Raw genomic sequence first — 23,239 nt, 5'->3', positions numbered from 1 at the left:
AGCTTTGAGAGATGAGAACAGATGGGAACAGGCTGACTAAATCAGGTTGAAAAATGCAAGACTGCCAGATTTGTCAAATACCACCTGACTATCCCATAATTCAAACTGAGTCATTCACATTTTTTTCCATAATACTAACCAGAAAAATTATCAAGTGTTTCCATATTTAAAGCAGTAGTTGAAGCTGACTATTAAGAGTCTAATATGAGTGTCCTTTTCTTACCAAAGAGAAATGCAGAGATCTTAATGTCCACTTGAAAAACTTCAAAGTTAAATCTTCAAATTTTTGCTTCTTTCTAGCCCTCTTTTTAGACCACAAATGGTCAAACTGTCTTTTTAGCACCAAACACACTTAAGAAGAGTTTGAATGCACCTTCCTCGCTACATTCTCATGATCAACAGCTGCAGGGTTGTGATCAAAAAAATGCTGAAGTAATTCAAAAAAATCTGCAGAATTTGAAAATCTGGCTATGAAGGGACTAAAGTCAACAGAATCGTGCTGAAAGACTGCCCCAACACCCATCACCAGGTTTTCCTGAAACACAGCTATGGTTTTAGCCTTGGAGGGATACTAGGAGAACCGACAGTGTCTAGGGGCCCCATCTCCTCATCACCTATCATTACATATACAGGCATTTGTGGGTTTTGACCAATTGAAACCTGTACACAGGGTGAGCAAGAAGGTTGGTTATCACTTTTCTGTGATCACATACAGATTTGCATATACTTCATCACATACAGATTTGCAGTCTCTGACATTAAATAAGAGGAAAGAAATCCTGCCTACTTTCTGCTTAGATTTTCAGCGCTGGATGTTGCTGATCCATTGCAGGCACGCTGGAATTGGAATGTTATGTCAGTCCTGTGTAGAAGCAATGTCACTCTTATCATTTGCAAGCCCAATCTGTACACTAGGCTTTTCTTGTTTGCAGTCGTACAGTATCCTAATCTCCATGCCAGATTTTACCTACATTTTGCCTGCAACACCTGATAAAGGGCTTATAATTTAGGCCTAAATAGATTTTTCTCAGTCACATGACCTAAGTTACTCAAGAGAGAAAAAGAAAAAAAAAAGTGACATATTAAAATAACACCCAATCAAACACAAAATCTACTGCTAAACTTGACCTCTTGCCAAACTTTTGCAATTCCCCACACCTAAATTCCAAAAGTGAAGGAAAAAAAAAAGAAAAACAAAGGTTTTTCTTCCCCTTGCTCTATTTACTGTTAACAACTGTTCTTTTTTTTGTACTGAGTCTAACATAACAGGTTCCTTGTTCGTGGTACAAATTGAAGCAAATAATTAATTGCTTTTTGGAGTCTCCTGGGTTTCCTTATTTTTTGACTGAACTGCAATACAGTGTTGTGCTTGTAGCTACTCTGAAAACATATCTAAGAACAAATAATACATATAATCTATCATGCCTAAGAGTTTTAGTTCTGAATTTTAGCAGGCAATATGCCTGTGCTCTTCTTCTCACTGAATAGTATGTCTGGGTACAAATTGCTATTGTATCTGCAACAAACATATTATCCCTTAAAAATGAAAGGACTCAAAGCCCATCTTTCCATGCTAATGGCAGGGCATGAAAGTTAATGAAACTAAAGTCTCTATTTAGAGACAAAGGTAAAATTATAAACCATTCTAGTATGTGGGATACCTAGCCAATAGTAATTTTGATAGCTTGAAATTTCAGTTACATGCCTACATTTGAGGAGTTAATTATTCCAATAATCATCTCATGCTTCTGTTGCAGCACTGTGCACATCACTGCAAGAGACTTGAGATAACTTCTCTGCTGGATAATGGCGACTCCGCATTCAAAACAAAGGCTTGGTCGCATGACACGGTTGCTTTAAAGTTGTTTTTTTTATATATATAATGCACATATCAGACTTTTCTACATTTCACAAATACTTAAGATACTGCAGACTTCAATTATTTGGTTTCAGGGTTTACTGACAAAAAACTCATCTGAAACTGAGTAGGCTTACGATGCTTATGTTTCCGTTTTCAAATTATGGTACCTCATTTTCCCCAAGAAAAGAATAACTTTAAAATGTTTATTTTACATTAAGAAAAGGCAGTGGAAGAAGAATTTGGAGCTGAAATTAAGCACAAATAACTTCAGATCAAGTAGTCCTAAATTAGACAGCCTTAGACTCTACTTAAACCTAAACAGGAACAACCCTGTAAATATGTAACAATGCATCATATAGAACTCATAGCTGCTGCCTTAGTCATGTAGACAGCTGGTTACTAATATTAACCTTTAAAAGCAACATGAAAAAAGTCAGTAAAAGCATGTTAGCTAAGACTGCACAAACCCTGTTGAAAGCAGAAAAGTTTTTAGAAATAAATATCCTTTGAACTGGAGACAAAGTTTCAAGAAATACTTATTCCATGAAATAGAGAAAAATATTACACTATTAAAATACATTTAAAGATAAGTTTAAAACAGTATTTTTATGATTAAAAAAGATCTATTGTCCAAAGTACAGTTCTACTGTGTACCAGGACACTAGTACTGCCAGTTATCTTTGCCTTTCTGATCACAGTTTCCCCTTTCAAAGAGTAAATATCTAGAACTCTGAAAAACAGCAAAACTCCTAGAAAACATAATGTGAAGACAGAAAAATAGAAGCTGATAAAATCTGAGGTGATGTAGGCTGAGTTCAAGTATTACATGAAGTTACAAAACAGTCATTAATATGTACACAACTGAGCAGCTTCAGTAAGTTAAGTCCAAGACACTTTACAGCCCCTCTCTTTCTCTGCCTTTTCCTTGTAGCCATGCCCCTTTGATGACACGAACTGTGAGCAGACAAATGCAAAGTCTGCTTTCTCTCCTGTGTGTACACACTCCTGTATTTAAAACCATCAGTAAAACCAGTCTACAGTCTCTTTCAGAGAGGTTTTATGAGTTCTAAGTCTGTATCAGTAACAAAAAATTATGTTAGGATCAAAATGTACTAGTTATAAAATAAAGTATGCTGTTATCACTGTCAACTATTTTTAAACAGAGCAGAAAATAGTCATTTCTAGCTAAGGTACTGATTTCTACATATCAATATTTCAATTAGTTTCCCAGCAAGCCAAAACCAGAAAGAAATCAATAAAAAACAAACAAAAATAACTTCCTGCCTTGTGATATCACAATTACAGTCTGGGAGATCTGAATCCACACTGCTGTCCTCCGCCATCCTCACAGCATGCGAGTTCTCCGTCACCACCATGAAATTTTCCAGAATTCCACTCCAAAAGCCTGCAAACACTGTGCTTTGGGCAGGGGGAGGAAAAGGGACACACTTCTCTTTGCTGGTGAGTACTGTACAGAAAATCTTGCACACCAAACAAATGTTAGTAGCCACTGCTTGATAACATGAGACTGAATGGTGACAAGTGGTCATGTTTCTAAATAAAAACTGCATTCATCAACATGTGCCAGACTTGATCTCCAGGAATGTGGACCGTGAGTGCTAGGGGAAGGGATGAAAACACATACAACAAAGCTGTCTTTGCAAAGCCTGAGCAGCTGCAGCAACAGCAAAGCTTCCTGACTGTAAACATCTGTAATGTTTTTTTTCCACCATGTTGATAAGTCAGAAAAATCCATTTGAAAAGATGAAAATATTCTAGAAAAGCAGAAACAGAAATCTGATGTAGAGACAGAACTACTTTTCTGTAGCTGTCTCTTCTGCAGCTACAGACCTCCTCAGAGAAAACAATGGATAAGGAAACAGAATGTGAGAAAGACAGAGAGGCTTTTACAGGTAAATGGAGAAGTTCCAGTGCACAGCATAAAGTCAACAGAGAGACTGGAAGCATATTACCATACCATATTATTAAAGTGTTTTTATAGAACACTTTCTATTAGTTCACAGATGCAGGAAACAAACCAGTAAGAAAAATGCTCAAGGCAAAGAATGAGTGCGGCTTCGCAGAAAAGCACACAGGATATAGTAACTTATTAATACTGTCAGGGATCCAGAATATAAAAAGATGTGGGTTTTTCTCAACACCAGTACAATTAATCTGCATTTACTAGCTGACTTCAGCCAAAATTCATGTTCCATGATACATTCCAAACTCCAAAATATCGTAACAGGAACATACTACAAAATATAACAATGTGTTCTAAAGAGCTTCTGGACCCTTCTAAAATGTAGCTTCAGGATACAAACCTTTTAGTCCTGTGGAAATTAGCCATTGATACAAGTACTTCATTAATACATTAATTAATTAATTAATTAATACATTAATTAATACATTAATTAATTAATACTTCAATACATACATTAATCAACAACTGTGGGCTTTAACTGCTATTAGACTAAGCTACAGATTAACTAGCAAAATTTCTCTCTATCATTTACTTCCCAACTCCAGCAACGCAACGTTCAAACTTTGCATTTTTTTTCACTTCAGTAAGCACTAGAATAGAAAGGACTCTATGTTTAATTGTGTAAATAGTGCTAAGCACACTATAGAGAAGGTTGAATTAAAATCATCTGGAAATAAAAATAAATAAATATTTTATATAGATTAGTTTAGTACTAAGACTTGACACCCTGCTTCACGATAACTAAATGAGAAAGTTTAAGTCTCTAATATTGCAGTTTACATCTCCCTACCCCCAAAATGATACAGAAACTTGAACCCTTACTGCCCCTATAGAGGACAACAACCTCTAATACCGAATAGACAATACAGTTTCTGAATGCAATCGCTTTCACTAGAAACTTCCTGAAGGTATTTATTTGAACATAATTGGCTGACTAGAAGTTTCAAAGGAAACAGAAATATATGGCAATTATACTTTATGTTTAACAACTGGTGATGTATCGTATCCTCTGGGACTCCTCGACCATAATGTGCCACTTCCTGACTTAATTGTTCTGTAAGATATTTACAGCGTTCATTACTTTAAAATGAACCACTATAAAAACTGGAGCCACCAGAATGCTTCTGCTTACATAAAATTTACTGCTCCCAGGCCTACAGATTTCAGAGCAGGAATGCAGTAAAACCATATAAAAAAAAAGAATGGACAGAAAAGAATGGACAAAATGAAACAAAGCTTTTTGCTGATAACAGAGCTTAAGTATTACTGATTCATATGTCACAGAAGTGTAAGACATAAAGCATATGTACATTTTGTGAACTGCAAAACTTTGAAACAATTATTGTTGGTAATGGGAGGGAGGTTGTAGTAAAACTCAACAGAAAGTACTGAAACAAATAAACCAGTTTCTTCATCTATCAAACAACAATCCTGTATTTCTTTACATTATGAAAGTCACTGTTATGCTTGTTACCTTAAGTAAAAAGAATCTTTAAGCCCAATGTGCATATGTCTACATGAAACCACGCTACTCCATCACTGAAAAAATCAGGCAGAAAAACTACAATTCGAGTCTGGAACTGCTCTTCTTGAAATGCAAAACTACAAATGCACTGGTTTGATTCCTCTGCCAACAACTTTTAGAAAAACATTTCACTCAGTTTTAAGCACTCATCTGAAGTAAGATAGTATTGGAGCAAAGCTCACTAAATCTGACTTAAACTTATCCTATGCCATTTTAGCAGATAATGTTTTGAATTGACTCTTCTTGAAGAAATGATGTCAGGTACCGTGAAGTAAGACATGAAGGTGAATTTCACAGAAATGTGCTGATGGTTAAGAATAAACTCGTTCATAGTTAATGATAAAAAGACAACAAAAAGATCTTAAATTAATGACATATTAATCTGTTCCTTGTAGCATTTAGAAACAAAACAACTATTTTACCTGGCTGCAATAAGATCTAGGAGATGTTGCCACCTGTCATTGATCTTGCCAAGTTTGTACTCAATTTCTGATGCCTTACTTTCATGACTGGCTTTAGCAAGTCGCTCTCCCATTTGCTGGAGCTGGATTTTGTTCTTCTGGGCAACAGCAATTTCCTCTTGATAATCCTGGACAGTACGGAGGAATGAGAAGTCAGGGGTTTGTTTGATGACTGGTACGGTGGAGAGAGAACCTCTTAAACATCAGATGTATAAGAATGAACCAGTGCAAACCACAATGCCTCCTATAAATACATCTTCTACAGTTAAACTCATTACAGGCAACTCTGGTTGGACATTTACCAAAGCATTTAGATGCCTTTGACCTCGCATCCACTTAATTTTCTTATATCCTTAAGAAAGACAGGAAAATGCTACGTAGCAAGAGAAGAACACAAACACACAATCTTACTGTGTGTGTAGAAACATGAGTGCTAGATAAAACTGCTTCAGCTAATTCACTATCCTCTCTACAACATAAAACGAGGAAGCAGTTAAAGAACAGTATGTAAGTGTACATGCACTTCGTTATACCTTTTTAAGTTTCTCAATCATTTCTTCTATGAGGATGTCGCCATTTTGAGAAACTTTACTTTCCATTTGTGTCAGCCACTCACAGAGCTCCTTGTTCTTCTCACTGAAGACAGCCCACTCATTCAGTCTCTCACTAACTTGCTGTCGACGTAAGGAGACCTTATAACATTTGCAGAGAACAAATAAAAACAAAATAGTAAATTCTTTTAAGAAATGCTTGAAACACTTTGTGCCTCAATGTGAACTCCTTTTGCCCTGCAAAAGTGTCCCAGCCAGTCACTTGCCATTAAAACAAACTGAAGTTGCACTGCAAAAACTTTGTGTGACTCTGTGAGTTTACAGGTGTTAATTCTCAGATTTCCTGTTAGTTACATTCTACTGCATACAGAGACATCCAGGACTTAAGCAGCCTGTCAATATCTTGTTTTATAACGTCTCAAACTCAAAAGTTTCACTAGGAGATAATAAATAAATTCTGTAACAATTTTTGCTGGCTTATAAAATGTTATAAAGTATATTAATAGTTTCTTTTTAGTCCAAGGGATTAAATAAAACCAGGAGATACAAATGCTTAACCAAGGCAAAAAAATAGATATATACACAGCAGATGCCAAACTCAAAAGGACTGTGAAATTTATGCATAAGCGTGATTTGTAAGTACAAAACTAAATCAAAGATACACTATATTTTGCATAAGCAATTTTCTACTGGAGTGCCAATACACTTGTTGCATAGACGACTATTTCTCCTAAATTACACCTGGAGAATTTCCAAAGGAATAGAGTGTGCACTGACAGGAAAGAAGAGGCACAAGACATTAAACAGGCAAATGCTGTGATCAATACAAGAGAAAGAAGAATATTGCTATGTTTAAGAAATTGCTATAGCAGTGGCAGCATCTCAGACTATGAATAGTAACAGACAGACAAGGACAGGACTTGAAATCAAAATAGCAGCAGAGGGCAAGCAGCAAAGTCATCCCTACCGTTTCAGACATTTGTACAACTACTTACTTCCTCCCCATGGTAATCTGCACTGTTTCTGACTTTATATCAGCATTTCAGCTGAGATGATGAAGACTGCATCTGCTCTTTCACAAACAAAAGTGATATGTTTTTTAACTATCGTCTTAGGTTTAACAGGGGCATGCACATGATCTCACATTTCCTTTTTGCGGTTCTAAAGCTGATGGCAGCTTTCCGGAAAAAAACAGCGGTTGAACAGAGTGTTGCACTAGGTTACATCCTGAAACATTCAGTACTCATAAAACTAAGATAAATCTTCTTTATTTGTCTTCCTCCTGTACCATAAACATATGTGCAGTGACTACATTGTAACTTAGGTGTATCTGCATTGCTTCATTTAATTACAACTAATCCATCCACAGTTCTGTGTTGTTAACTGTGAAGCATTTTTCCTACTTTGGGGGTGTTTTTGAAGCCTTTACAGGTACCTTATATGATGCAACTATTTCCAAGTTAGTCCCAGTTTATCTGCACTGCAATCACTGCTGAACCACAAAAATAACATTAGGGTAATGTGAAAAATTGGGTAAGGAAGACTTCACTACTTGACTTCCTAACTGCAAAATGGAGGCAAAACCCACACTGATAGTACAATGCCCTGAAAAATCAAATAATACCCCTCAGTTCATTTTGTAGCCAAGCAAGTCATCCTCAGACTAAGTGAAATGCAGACATCAACATCTGAAGAATCAGAAGCCACCAGCAGAACTGAAGGTACAATACAGTAATGTTGAGAGAGGAGGGGCAATTATTCCTAAGCACAGCTCCTCTACTGAAGCAGAGTAAACTGGATTACTTCTGTGTTTTCCTCAGCCAACCATGCCACAGTCCCACAGCACATAGTGTGGCATTTTGTTGTCATTTCAAAGCTGTTTAAATGACCTCACAGCCCTGGCAAAGTTAAATAAATCTAGAAATATAAGCAGTAACTAAAGGAATCATTTCAACGGATGTTTTCCCAGATTCAGCAAGAGTTCAGTATGGAATCTGAATGTGTCTTTATGCATCTTTGCTAAAAGCTACCACTCACATTCAGTTTTTCTCCCAACACTTTTGTAGCCTGCACACTTGTATCATTGCTCAGTACTCTACTTGCCTGGTGGCACAGCTCCTCCCACTGTTTGTGCAGAAGCTCTATGCGCTCACTGAGGATTGAGATATCATCTGCGCTGATATAAATAGACAGGGTCTCCTTCAGCAGAGAGAGGTGTGCAAGGTCATCTGTCCATCCTTCAACAGCATTCTCTAACTCCTTAAAAGAAGTGCACAGAAAAAAGTACCAGTTCGCTAAGAAATGAAACCTCAAAGGTGTTGATGAAACATGAAGACAGGCATTGTTATCCCTCCAAATTGAAGTCATATCTGAGCAGACTCACCATTTCAAGCAGACTGTTTCAGCCTTGTTTAAAAGAAAAACACCAATCCCATATGTACCAATACCTTCAAAATTAATAGAGGGGTAACTCCCCAATAGAGAATGATAAGTCAGCCTTGTAACAGTCACAAATTAATATGCTATTCAAATCTCTCTAAAAGTCAAAGGTATTTGAGAATTCCAAGTATCGGTTTGGACTACTCCATACTGAAAATATTTTAAAGTTGCAACCCATTTCTAAACTGCAAAGAACATAACATAAAAGTGTTATCTAACATCTCCCAGAGTAATCTCAGCTCATAAAAAGCACTAAAACAATAGTTTAGATACCATGAGTTTAAATTTAAAGCTAGAATTTCTGAAATAAAACACACCAGTATTTAATGCTTCTACAATACTTTTTCAGACCCTGTTCCGATCTCACTTTGACAAGATCTATAATGACCCTGCAGGATTTGTATTATAGTGAGATCACTCCGGTATTATGCTGTCCAAATGTTAGATGGATAGTTTCTTGTCAGAGGGATGGCTGACTGGTTTGCCCAGTCAGTAATGTGAAGCCTAAGAACAATGGAAAAGGTTACTGCACAAAGGCATACAAAGATGGGACAACAGTCAAGAGAGAACAAGTGCTTTACCTTACAGCGAATCTGCTCCGCTTGCAACTCATCGTGGTGTTCTGGCAAAGGCTGAGAAAGCTTTTTTTTGAATGATCTTAACTTCTCCAGGGAGTCTCCTATGCCCTTTTCAGATTTTTCCCAGTCCTGAAGGCAGAATGTTTATTACACTTCAGTTCAGATCTGGATTATGCTTATGCTTGTTGATTTGCCTAACCAACCACTAAACAGTGAAAACTTCTCCATAATAATAATAACATGCCCTGAAATTGCCCTCTAAATAATACTCCTAGTCCCAGAGCTTGAGTTGTATGTACAACTCTGTCAATTTTTTTGTGTGTAGATTTCTGCTAGTAGAAATACATCAGCCAAAGCCCCTGTTATTACAGTGTTATTACTACAACTCTATTCTTCCAGAAAAGCCTCCTCCTCCCAAAATGTTTTCCCACTTCTTTTCTTTAATACTTGTGTTAAACACACCACTGTTTGACAACGTTTCCTTTTTGGGGCATCAATCTCCAGAAAAAAAAGAGAAGTGGTTGGGGATACTGCAAATTCAGGTCAAAGTGAAGTAGCAGCAGAATCTCCTCTAAATTAGCAGCTATACCCAGCTTCGCTGTTTGCACACTTTCCAAAGTTTTAAATGTGTCCAATGCAATCAAACTGTACCAATCGTCATGTGACACTATGGTTTTACCTGCATCACCTGCTTCTTAAAACCTATTAAAAATGTACTCACAGACAGAAAGATCTCTAATAAGCCAGTCAACCCATAGAGTGCCAGTTGTGTGATAGCTGAAAACACAGAACTTGTTTTTCTTAGTGTTCTGTTTCAAAATACGCTCCTTCTAGCACTGTCTTTGTATTTATCTCCTTCAATTCTTTTCCAGTTTATGCCAGTATTTTATGATCATCTTAAGGATGAAGAATTACAATAATAGGTCTTGCAACAAACCCTTCTTGTTAGTGTCGTCTTCTTCTCTCCTTAGTAAGCAATATGACCATACATGACACTAGTCTGTGATGTTCTTAATGCAACACATACTCTTCTAGAATATACACTTATACTTCCCATGTGGTCAGAAGACCACTAAAAAGTCCTGCGTAAGAACAAGATCATATAATAAAATACATTTTTTTAAATCTACGCTGAAAATACGACTTGTAGGAATATCCTTTATTGGCAGTGTTAAAGCCAATTAAAAGACATGAACTAGCATACACGCTTACTGTAAAGTATTACCACTCCTACTTTCTGAGGTGAAGAAAGGAAATTATTTTGCTTATCCCTTGTGAATGCTTTTCTTCAACAGAGAGCTTGTCAAAGAAGTACAGAAGAAATCACATACTTACTTTCAGTAGTAAAGCAAGCTGTTTCTTTTGATGCTCCAGTTGTGTGCTAGCTATCTTCCAGCGCTCCTGAATTTCGGTAAGCTCTGTTTGCAGGGCTGCCTCAGCTCCACTGTCAGCAGAGAGCAGCAGTTGCTTCCCAGCTTCCACAGTGAGGATATAGCTCCCTTGCTGCCTTAGGAGTACTTTCTCTTTAAGCTGAAAATATTAACAGCTTTCTGTCAGTTTTGTCTTTTTAATTACAGTTAGCAATTCAGTATCATTCATTACCTAGCCCATACTTTACCAATTCACTTTTAATTGATTGCATACCTAGCCCATACTTTACCAATTCACTTTTAATTGATTGCATACCTTGGCTTAAGCATAGGATACAGTCCAACTGCTTTACTCTAGTCTTTTCACAATCATTTACTGCAGCAGGCCTTTAGAAAATTTCTCCCAGGAGACAGAGACATGAAAGACTTCTCTTTTCCCATTAATATCAGTATCTCAAATGCACTTAAAGAGAAATAGTTCTTCTAGAGCCTATTATGCTTATAAACTTTTCATTATATATATATCTTCCAGCCAAAAAGCTTGAAGACACCAAGCTGCCAAACAAACACTGTTAACCTCACACTAAGATGGACAATCAAGGTATCCTTTATTGTTAGCTAGAATACATTCCTCAAACAGGACATAACTGTTCTTTTTTTCAAAGGCAGTTTAAGTGAGATGTCAGATATAAAGCAAAACCAGAAGCAAATAAGACTTGAGAAAGAGGGCCCAGTAAGTTCTCCGATGCATATTCTTTATGAACTTGAACTTCGTTTCCATTATATTGCTGCTTCTGAGGCTATGCCAGTTCCAAAGAACTAACATCCAACTTGCTTTCTGCAAAGCATACAGTCTGAATCTATTACCTTTTGACGAATGTTTTAAATTATGAAGGCTGTAAAAAAATGTAGAGATTTTCTTCTCTTTCTTCAAGCATACTGGACATACCTGCACTTCATCCAATAGTGCTCTGGCGTGCTGTAATGGGATAGGAACATTTTCCAGGCCACTGACTGGTTGACAGGACATTTCTACCAGCCACTTGCGCAGCTTCTCTGCCATTTCCCTATAGCGCTGCCACTGGTGAATCTGGCTGTCAATGATCCCCCTCCTCTGCTGTGCCCGGCGAATTACTCCTTGCCATTGATTACTTAGAAGAGTGAGCTTCAGATTAAATTCCTCTCTATTATCAATAGGAAAAAAAAAATACATAGTAAATTCATACTTTGATCTATTTGTTTAATGAAATAAAATGAAGGGAAAGCAAAGGTGTTTTCTGGCCGCTGATTACAAAACACTAGGAGAAAAGCACTGAAGTCTCACGATAGCTGACTGAGGATGAGAACTTCACATTTCGTGCACTAGGAAAATCCAAAGTCTACAGTTACTGAGTCTTTAGAAAACCTTTAACATGCAAAACTCTTCTACCTTCTCCACAGACATATACAAAGAAAACCCACAGGTTTTTCCAGTTTGGATTAGCCAAATTCATAATAAATCATGGACATTTCACAATTCATTCCCAGATCTACCACTGAGCTCAAAGCAGGCATAAAAATACAGACAGCATTTGCACAATTCTCAAATTTCAATAAACAGTTCATCTTATATTAGGACCATGATAGCCTTCACAAAGTAAAAGCATATGCACAAGTGTGAAGCCACTGGTATTTTATTGATTTTCATTCATTTGACCACAAGTGTTTATAATGAAATCTCACACAGCTATGAATTCTTATTCCACCAATTTAGGCTGCAGGTATTCTTAAATGGCAGTATCCTCTTGGTAGAGGCAAAACACCAGCAGGCATAAAACAAGGGTAACTCACTAAATCTGTCACTGCAGGCTACTTTGGTGAAAGTGACATTTTGAAAGTGCATCAAAATAGATGTATATGTAACATACTTGACAATCCAAGATTATTTTTTGTCAGAGAAGCAGCCTCAAGGCTGTTGTATTCCCAGCTGCATTCAAACATTCACATACCCCACAGCATCCTGAAGAACACTGCCTTATTTAAGAAATGGCTAATCTTAAATAACCACTGACAGTAATTTCTACCTCAGAAGAGCATAATCTGAACACTGACATTCTGTATTTGGCAGTGTCCTACTGGTTTAAGTATTACTTCATATAATCAGTAGCAGCAACAACACAGGAATGTCTACCTGTCATCCACCTGTCCTTGTTCTAGGAGGCGCTGCCCATCAGAGATAATTGAATGCAAGATCTGCTGGCGGCTGAACATCTCTGCCTGGAATAGCTGTTGTACAGGAGACAAGGATGTTAAAATGAAATCTTACATTTTATTACTTTCTGTATGCACTGGTAAAAATGATTTTTCATGTATTTAGTCTCATTTCAAATGAATTCAATGGGAGTTTTGTCACAAACTTAAGTAGAAACACATTTAAAAACCTCGTTGCTGGAGTTACTCGCTGCTTCTAGTAACTATCATTAGTTCCTTAAGCCCTTAAGCTTTTAAAAAAAAACTATTAAAAAGCTAAATAATATCAACAGGAGCTAGGTTTTATATCTCTGAGTACAATTGCATGACTTGCACTATAATGTATAATTTACAACAAAATCCAGACAGGGTATTTATTACATGGACAGCAAGGGCACTTTTTATTTTTAAAATTTTTCAGAATATTATAGTCCTTTGCCTTGTTAAATTGAATTTATGCAGACTGTGTGTGACAGTGACTTACAAACTTTTAATATAATTTTACAATGCCAAAAGAACTTTAAAAAAATAGGCAGCCATGCGTAGGAGCTAGAAATTAACTTTCCGCTTTTTCCAATTTTTCCAATTTATTTTCCAATTTTCTCCATCTGTCACAATAAGCACTCACATCAAATCTTTAAAACTCCCTTATTACTTCAATATGACTTAAAACAAAAAATTTACTTATGTACTACTTCAGCAAATATAACTTAAGTATATACTAAAATTTATTTTTAAAGATATTTTTCTTTTAGTAATATCTCTAGATAAAGTTTTTCAGGAATATTCTTATGTTGATAAAGGTACAACCAGGCATCACCTCAGGACTAAACCCACTCTAATTTAGAAAGGTCTTCAGAGAGATTAAAAGAGAAAGTATACTGGTACGAAGCTTGAGATTTCTTTTTTCTTTTGTTACTGATGGCGTTTGCAGTTGATAGAAATCCACTCCCGACTAAACTGAGAGCTACAGTTCCCAAAATCCAGATTATACCCCTGTTATATAGTTTTCCACCAGCTCAAATCATGAAGTACCAATACCTGTATCTGCAACTGTCAGCAAACTACCCTCTGGCACCTGCACAATTAAATCCCTCAAGCACATTTAATGTAGCTTAAGACTTCTAGATGATGGAATAGTTTTTCAAAATGAGATTTTGCTTCTCTGAATCACTGAGTTTATTTAGAAAATGTTATCCAGGTCATAAATTTTCCCATAGAAAGAAATAGTGTTGTCTGATATTTTTGTAAGCAGTATTTGAGAGTGTTCTTTGACTACCTTGGCTCTTATGAGTGATTGAGACTGAACTAGAGGGAAATTAATTGCTTTATTATCTCACAAAACAAAACCACAACTGTCGGCTTGACAATATTATGAAGCTGAGCAAGAGGGGAGGAATTTTACTTCCTGTCACATCTATTTCTGTTAAGTTAGGGGGTATGAGGAAGTACAGTAGGCAATAGCATCTACCAGCATTGTTGACGTTGATTGAAACTAAACAGAACACAACTAGTTAAAAAAAACACCAAAACCCACTGGAACTAAAAGTGATAATTTTAGTATTTTTTTTAAGAGGACAGGTGAAATGAAAGGTCCTTTTTTAAAAAGGACGGATGAAAAAAATCAAGCATGAGGAGCGCTGCTTAGAGTGGAGGTATTCAAGCCCTACCCAAAAGGAGATATATTTCTCTCAATACTCTCTCACTTTCCACACTGCTTCTGTACATAAGCGGCTTACTCTGATATGTGGGACATTCGCCACCCCATTTTCTTCTCATACATAGATCACTATAAATAGATCTATACATAGATCACTATAAATCACAGAAATAGGAATTCGAAGGAGGAGGAAAGGAGGACAGGTTTTGGAATGCACTATACCAGCACACTGGAATAAAAGTTCAGTAATGGAGTTTACAAGGAACTTTCCCTTCCCCTGACAGCACGTTTTTAGTTGCTTGTCTTGGTGCATTCCCACCTTGCGGGAATCCCAAGCAATGTACCAGGCTCACAAATGCTAGCTGCAGAATTTCACAAGAATGACTACAAGATCATCTGATGCAGATGCCAGTGTTAGTGCACAATATTTGAAAAAAGCATCACCTCCACATGACTGATTAGTAAATTTCAATGGGAAATTATTTCTAAATCAGGCCACTAAGGTATCTGGGGTCCTCTTTGAAGTGACACCAGCAAAGTTATGAGTCAACACTGGAAAGCTGATAATAGCCCTGGAGGCATTTCAATATAAATTCTGGGAATCACAGTATTTTCTGACTATCTTTAAAAATATAAAGCAAAATAATTTGTAAATTCATCTCAAGAAGTTTAGATTTGACCTTTTCAGCTGTTCAGAGTGGAAATAAAATCCTTCACGAGTATCAGGAGACACTGCAAAGAACACTGAGTACTGAATACATTTAAATTATATAAAGTGCAAAAAAACTTCAGGGAAAAAAATGCGCTATACAAATTTCCTTAGGATGCACTACAGTGTTCTCTAGTTCTCTAAATTCTGAGAAATGACATTATGGTTGTAATAAAAAAAGCTATAGTGCCTGATTAACTGAGCTAACTGTTCTGATCAAGGTTTCAGAGAAGAACTAAGCCAAGATATCAAGACAATTGAATGTAAGAAGATTGCTGATAACCACTTTCAAAACATTATAGCTATGACTGGACACAACAACATTAGGAAATTATCCACTTAGACAGCAATAATTTCAGGATATTTAAATCTCAAAGAGCTGAGACATCTCAATTTACAAAGACACTCTGCCCAGTTAACGCTGGCAGAACCAAGAGAAAATTAAGTGGATGACACTTGTGAAAGCAAAGGCAATTAAATGTTAAAGCAAATACATGCTAAAGCAAGCAGTAACAATTGTGAATTGCTATCTGCTATTGGACATTCACTCAAGCACTATGCTGCCACATACAAGGCAAGAGGAAGGGAAGGACATTACTCTCCCTGTGATCTTGCCTGAGTTTATGGGTAGGTCAGCTGAAAAAGTTATGGGAACTGAAACTACTCTGGCCACATGGGAGATTTGGTATGAAAATTGACTTGTCTTACTTGATCTTTACCAGGATTCTTGGCAGTAATGATATGGGTGGAGGAAAAATGTGCAGTACTTGATTTCACTGAAGAATCATAAAGGCATTCTCTAGTAAAAACTTTGAATCAGTTCTTCCCTGCAGCGAGAACTGGGCTAGTTCTGGATTTATTGCAAACGGGCAAATGACTCCAGCACATAGCAAAGATAAAATCAGTTTGTCCTCCAGGGAAATGTTACCAAATGGAGGCCCTATGATGAGTTATATAACTCAGAATTTGACAGAAAATCTTCCTTTAACTTCCTTTTCAGATGTTGCATATGTCGGCAATTCAATTACAAATAAACAAAATGAGGATAAACTGAAACAATAGAGATTTTCTCCAGTTAGGACTGGAGACAAAGGGTCAAATTGCATGAGGATAATTGGATTCTATTGGAAGACCAATGAAATCTTTCATTTCCTTGATACAAACCAATCTGAAGAAGACCAAGTGTGGTGGACAAGCACTTAAAGGTGTACTGATACATTGATACTGATATATACTGATCAAACGTAGACAGATGAATACATTCAAGTCCTCCCTCAAAGCGGGTATTACTGACATATTTGCCTGCTTCTCTTTTTAAATTAAGATATTCTCAGAGGGTGTAGGCAAATGTAATTTAATTCAAGGCATGCTATTATCTTACTCCACAAAAGAACATGCATTCAATTTATGTATAAATAGTATGTGTTGTAGTTTCATAGTTTTGAATAAATACACATGATGACTTGCCTCATGTGTCCTCTGTTGCTCTAAAAGGCTCTGGTAGTTTCCTGAAATCTCTGCTGCCAGCTTCTGCTCAGTCTGAACTAATAAATCCATCCAAGTCTCACATTTCTCCAAGAAGGTCTGCTGCTGCAGCAAAAAAGACTGCAGCTTACTGAAAGAAAGAAAGACAGATTCAGGTAAGGTCTCATCCTGTCACACACTGCATTAAGAATGTTTTGCAATAACTCTTCAGCAGAAATCCAAATCAGATAGTGTTGCTTTTCCCACTCAGCTGCCTTGTCCAATTTATTTAGTCAATATTTTGAAAAGTAGCAGTTTTCCATATTTCAAACTCTTATTTTGTGGCTAAACTAATACCTCACCTCACAGGCTTCACTCTTTACCTATAACTACACCAAAAGAAAGCAGCTTTGCTTGATAAAATATCTGTATCATTCTATGCTCCGCAAAAGGTATACTTTCTAGTATCGAAGAAAACTATAAACCACTACTTAATGACCCCCACCTGAATCTTTCTGTAGTCTGAGATGAAATGAGAGACCAGTGTCTGTTCAGGGTCTGCATCCTTTTGATTTCTTTATCATTCAGAGGAAGCCTGTAACCCAACTCATTAAGACGGTCCAAATCCGGGGCCATGCTACTGAACTTCAACATCTGGCTCTGCAACAATCAACAAAAGTGATAACAAGGAAGTTCAGTAATTGCACCATTATAGACTGCAAAATTATGAACTAGCACTCAGTTAAATTTAGAATGGCCTTGGTTGCCACCAAGTGGCAAGCAACCTCTGTGCCAGGAAAGGATTGCTTTTGCAGTTTTCAGTCTCTGGTCCCAGTCCCAGGAGACTTAGGTTCAGGTTTAAATGTGCACAGAGAAATAAATTCAAATTGCACTGAAGCGTTTTGCAATATTGGGGATTTACCATTTGGAACTGCAAAAGCAGGCTACTGTTTGAAGCCATATGATTTTAGTGTCAAAAAAATAAGCCTTTTTCCTTAGTCTGTTTCTCAGCCTGAATGTTAGGCTACCAAATTCCCATTGAATTTATTCAACTTTATATTTTCATTTTTTTGTTATATAGTATAGAAATATCCAATTCCCGAAGCAGAAAACTGTCCTGTATTTTTTAGCAAACTCTAAATGGAATAGATAGTAAATCCTGACACAAAAATAATGGAAGTTTAAAATGACAAAAGGAGCCTCAATTGCAAAGCTCATCAACTTCCTGTTGGGGCTTCTGAAAGACAAGGAGGGGGGAAAAAAAAAGGCCCACAAAAAGAAAGAGTGAAATAGCTCAAATGGATACCACATGGTACACAGTCTGAATGTTTCTTCAGTATATCAAGACAACCAAAATGAATAGATGACTTCATCAGTAAAATAAATACCACTGAGAAAGAATGTGCAGAAATTCAAAAATAGTCTAGAGAACACAAGATGAAGGAAATCTTCAAAAACTGCTAAAAATTCCATTACCATTTTGATTTTATATTAATTCTGTTCTAGTTTGCCTTTCCTTTTCTTCTTTACTCAGGGGTAATGTGACATGAACAATCATTCCTTAACTGCCATGAAACTTCTAAGTTCTCAATCTTACACTTTGCATGAGTAACAGTACTTTAATACGTATAGAATGCATGTATAATATTTGTGCACACCCTGTACTACAAATAACCAGGCTAATATAAAAAAATAAAATAAAAAAATCAACACTTTCTGCATTTATGAGTCACCTTGAGTTCCTCCATCCTACTCTGTATTGCTGAGAGATCAGATGAGTGACTGGGATCCTGTCCTTTCAATATTTCTTCTGCTTCTGTTATCCAGGCCTCAAGGACTTGCAGGTTCTTGGCAAAGGTTTGATAGTCTACCACTCCAGCCTTGAATAGAAAAGGACCACCAGTTTAACAACTTTGGCCGCATAGCATCCATATTGACATTACATTCATTGACATTATTCTCATTTATAGATGTGCAAACAGCCGGATAGGCAAGGAACAATTGTAACTGCTGCTTTCTCTACAGACTGTGGAGTTACCGATGTCCTTAGGTTAGAACATAGAATTTTTGATCATAGCAAAAATGCATCACTTTAAAAAAAAGTGCAGAAGTATCTCCTTGCCTTGAAATACAAAAGCTTCTCTAACTTCCTTTTATGAAACTAATTCTTAATTTATTGCCAGCAGGAAGAACCACTAGTTGCTATTATTGCAATTTCAAATGAAAAAATTCTCTTATGTTTTGTCTCCTCACAGCACAGTGATTTTGCGAGCACATTCTAGACAATGTTGCATTTCTTTGGTCCATCCTCTTATCACCCAAACAGAAGCCACTACCTTTGTTGCTTTCTCCCCATATATTTTCCTATGGAACATATGCTGCCACTCCTTTTTAGCTCTTTAGTACCTGACGAGACAGCAATTAGTAACATCTACTGTATAGGTCACCAACAGAAAGGGTAAAAATCAGTTCTGCACAATTACTCAGAATCTCTCGTTTGTTTTACCACTAAAGAACTAGCTGGGAAGGGCAGTGGTCTTCAGGGCAATGGCAGCTGTGGACTCAGCTATTAGTGCTATTGCTGTCCGCAGAAAGCATGGTGCCCTTGGTATTCTAGACGGACACTTTAATCTACAAGGTCTTCTACCCTTTTTCTAGAATTTAGACCATTTTACAAGGTCTCTATGACTTGAGCATATTTTCTACTCTTAACTTTGGCCTTCAGGGAAGCCTAGGAAATGCTGACGAACAGGTAACACCAACTTCTTTTCCCACACAGTTTTCAATCATTTATGTGGTTTTAGGTATTACAGGATGATTAGATTCAAGGACTGAAAACACCCTCTACATACCTGAAGTACAGCCTGTTGCTTGCAGAGAGCCTGTTCTAGAGTTGCCAGATTCTGGTTCAGAGAAAGCTGATCAGATTGTATAGCTGCTGCTGCTGAAGCCTCCACCTGGCTTTTTAGCTCCTCTCCCAGTTCTTGAAGAACAACCATTGACTCCTGTGCTGTCTTCAAATCCGTGAGTACATCCTGTGGCAACACATTGAATAAAGATATCAATAGTTAAATCTAACACTCTGCTGATGTTATCCTCATCTGATCTAAAGGAGAAATACAATTCAGAAGCAGCACCACTATATGAAAAGCTTATATGTACTACTGTATTTCAATTCCGAAGTTTCCTCTCGCATTCTGTATGCAAAGGAAATGACGTGCAGAATGAAAAAATATGTTGAAGCACCTGTGCACCGAGTAATAGAAAGAAGTGAGAGCTCAGCCATCTTTGACCAAGCCTGATTTACTCATGAGGCAATGCTTGTTCAAACAAACACTTCGAATCTACTGACTTGCTGGTCTGAAGCAGTCGGAGTCCTCACTGTAGATTGATTCTGGTCTGAATTAGACCTCCCTTTTTTTCCTGCTATGAATTACCAGGGGAGATGAAAAAACTCTTGTAAATGGCCTAACATAATTCGCTACAGTATGAGACAATAGTACGTGAAGAAATCATTCAGACTAAAGAATTTAAATTGCCAGTCCAGATGACTATGGCAGCAAATGCTCAAAAACCTCATCTCATCTCATCACTATGTTAATTTTTGTCCTTGCAATTGTTTTTCTGACACAATTAAAATTATGACTTTTTTTGTCAATGACACTAAACGTCAACTTAAACTCAAATACACCACAATGTAACCACAGATAGGAGATAAACTATCCTGCTGCTTAGAGGTACAGTCCTTCTATAAGGAAGGATAAAGACATCCCCAGGACATATATAGTCTCTTTTAATTCAGAAAAAGCCAACAGCCTTGACTGGTGGATGTATAGTCAAAGAATCATATGTTTCTTTCATTTATAAGGAACCTAATGGATTTGGTAGAGATATTTTTCTGAGCAAGAATGCCTTCCATAAGCAGTGACTCAAGGCTGAATCAAATTATATAATTTATCCACCTTTTCCAGAGCAAGGACTTCAGACACAAACTTCTGAAACAACACTAGAACAAGGAGAGGCGACATGAAAAGTCTGAAAAACTTATGGGATTTGAGTAGCAGACATAAAGCTGTCTCTACTGTGCCTGACAGATGTATCACTAAAAAGAAATGTATTTGTATTCAAGTTTCCAATACATCAAGTATATGGTTTAGTAGTGGAGAGCCTGTTGTAATTTTTAGCCCAGAGTGCTACGAAGAAGTGCAAAGCTTAACTGAACATACATTGCAGTTCTGAATCCAAGTAGTAACTTCATCATCAGCAATGTCTTTGCTGGTGGCGGTCTTCAGAAGTTCATTGGTCTGGTCTTCCCGCTGACGAACTGTGGAAGAGCACTGCTGATAGCAGTCCTTGTACCTCTGCCACAGCTGAAGGAGGCCCTTACTGGCACGCAGCCGCTCTGCAATCTCCTGCAGAAGGTTGTTCCACCTGATGAAGAGATTGGGTGAATGATCAAAGCCTGGGAGTCCACAAGAACTATCACTGCTCCTCTTCTTCTCTGTTGTTTCTCGAGGTCTTTTGGCTTTTAAGAAATTTGGTAATAACTAAGATCTAGGCCTATGGGGGAAAATCCAAGGAATCCAAGAGATCTGTTGGCAGGCTGTTCTGACCTATCACAGCATGTCTGATCCACACTGCATCTTGGATGTTGTATATTGATGCTTGAGGTCGGACTTGGAGTGTACTTTACAAACTGAACTTCCTGCTATTTCCACTTAACATACTTTGGTTCAAGTGCACAGAACATCCATGACCAACCATGAACTGCCAGTACCAAACTCCTGCAAGGGCCTAAGAAGCTCCAAACAGGTGTAAACATGAAAACATTTCCTTCGCTGCAATTTTCTCTCAAACCCTGATACAGATTTAAAGTCATAAAGCTCTGTGCAACTACCTTCTAAAATACTCCCAGACCGATTAAAACTCTTTATACTTCTATTATCCAATGAAATATCTAATCCCTCTTTAAATTGTTGGGTCTCCTGGCAATCAGAAACATGTACTTTCTCAGATGTGCTGGTATTTATCAAATTATTTCATTTTTTTCTCACTAAAGGAAATCACAATATTTTGCAACTATTATTATATGATAAAAATGACGAAGTGAAAAGTCCATCAGTCATCACTGGAACTGTTAAATCCTACACTACCTTTCTTGAAATGGAGTGAATAATCCCTCGTTCCACTTCCAGATTCTAGAACAAGATGGACCACAGATTAAAATAAACCTGGCATGATTGTGTTTTCAGAAAAAAAAAACCAAAACAAACCAACTTTCCACCAAGTTAGTTTTTGCTTCTGAATCCCACCTTTCTGTACCTTTTCTGGCTAAACCTTTACACTGGTTCTGGCCTGCATGCAATACTAGGGAAGCTGTTTTCCAAGCTACTGGTGAAGGCTTAGACTTTCTTGCCTATCATACCCTTCCTAAAACTAGAAATAGCACCTGAAATCTGGGGGACCAGGTGTATGTATAGCAAACAAAATTTCAAGACAGGATTCTTCCATTTTAAGTGCATTATTATTTTCCAGCATGGTATTTATGAACCTTCGTTGGCAGCCATGCATGGACCAAAGCTACTGATAGTAACATTTGAATGCTTTAATAAATTTTCCTGTGTTATTAGTAGTAAATGAGACAGTTCTCCAGTCCATGTTGAAAACAATAACTCTGCCCTCCCTCCAAGTCCCCATGAAATAATAAAATATAATAAAAATAAAAATTATGGAAAACAGAGTCAATGGAAAAATGCAAATTTACCACTAAAAGTAAATTTCAAGACACAGAAATTTTCTACCTCATATTCATTTCTTTCAAAGTGTTGGTAAGAGTTTCAGTCACTGGTGGGTGACATTCTTTCACCAATTCATTGGTCACAGAACCAAATTTCTGTAAGCTATTTTCTTGCTTTTCCAATTCTTCTTGTAGGCTCTAAAACAGATAGAATAAAAATAATAAAAAAAAAAGGTAGATGAGGTATTACTATATGGCACTATATAGAAACATTTCAGAATAGCACGTATCAATTACATCACACAGGTTATGAATGCAAAACTTGATTTCATGTATGTTTCATCAAAGTTGTGTAACAGAAAAACCATTGTTAGATTAATTTGATTCAATATTAAGGTATAGCAAAACCTAAATTTCAAACTAATATTTTCAGAAAATGTAAAAATGTTTTAAAAGAGATTATTCTAAACAAGTCTTGCACAGAAGGAGTAAGTGCACGGAACGGCTTCAGAAATAACAACTTAACTGATAAAAGAAAATAAATTAAATAACATTTTCCTGTTTAGAATTAAATGAAAAAAAAGTAACAGCTTAGAAAAGCTTCATTTGGAAAATAATGTTCTTATTTTTTCATTTATCAGTCTGAAGTACTGCTGGCAGGGAAAATGCCC

The 23,239-nt window shown here is 36.9% G+C and overlaps 1 protein-coding gene across 2 annotated transcripts in view; it reads right to left on the bottom strand.

Annotated features, from left to right (window-relative positions):
- The window catches only part of SYNE1 (spectrin repeat containing nuclear envelope protein 1), a 320,695-nt gene that overhangs the window by 48,635 nt on the left and 248,821 nt on the right, over nt 1-23,239 (bottom strand). The window contains exons 119-131 of one of the 2 annotated variants that reach the window (XM_054062229.1): nt 22,633-22,766; nt 21,058-21,262; nt 19,684-19,866; nt 18,565-18,711; nt 17,337-17,491; nt 16,835-16,982; nt 12,940-13,034; nt 11,719-11,953; nt 10,735-10,929; nt 9,403-9,528; nt 8,486-8,641; nt 6,365-6,523; nt 5,793-5,959 (exon numbers count right to left, since the gene is read on the bottom strand). In XM_054062229.1, the coding sequence (XP_053918204.1) occupies nt 5,793-5,959; nt 6,365-6,523; nt 8,486-8,641; nt 9,403-9,528; nt 10,735-10,929; nt 11,719-11,953; nt 12,940-13,034; nt 16,835-16,982; nt 17,337-17,491; nt 18,565-18,711; nt 19,684-19,866; nt 21,058-21,262; nt 22,633-22,766 (2,105 nt within the window). Of the gene's footprint in view, nt 1-3,145; nt 3,299-5,792; nt 5,960-6,364; nt 6,524-8,485; nt 8,642-9,402; nt 9,529-10,734; nt 10,930-11,718; nt 11,954-12,939; nt 13,035-16,834; nt 16,983-17,336; nt 17,492-18,564; nt 18,712-19,683; nt 19,867-21,057; nt 21,263-22,632; nt 22,767-23,239 lie in introns of those variants that run through there. The other variant, XM_054062230.1, reaches the window with a different exon arrangement.

Source organism: Cuculus canorus, chromosome 3 (assembly GCF_017976375.1).
Source record: "Cuculus canorus isolate bCucCan1 chromosome 3, bCucCan1.pri, whole genome shotgun sequence".
Lineage (NCBI taxonomy): Eukaryota > Metazoa > Chordata > Aves > Cuculiformes > Cuculidae > Cuculus > Cuculus canorus.
This window is presented reverse-complemented; position numbering and strand designations above follow the sequence as displayed.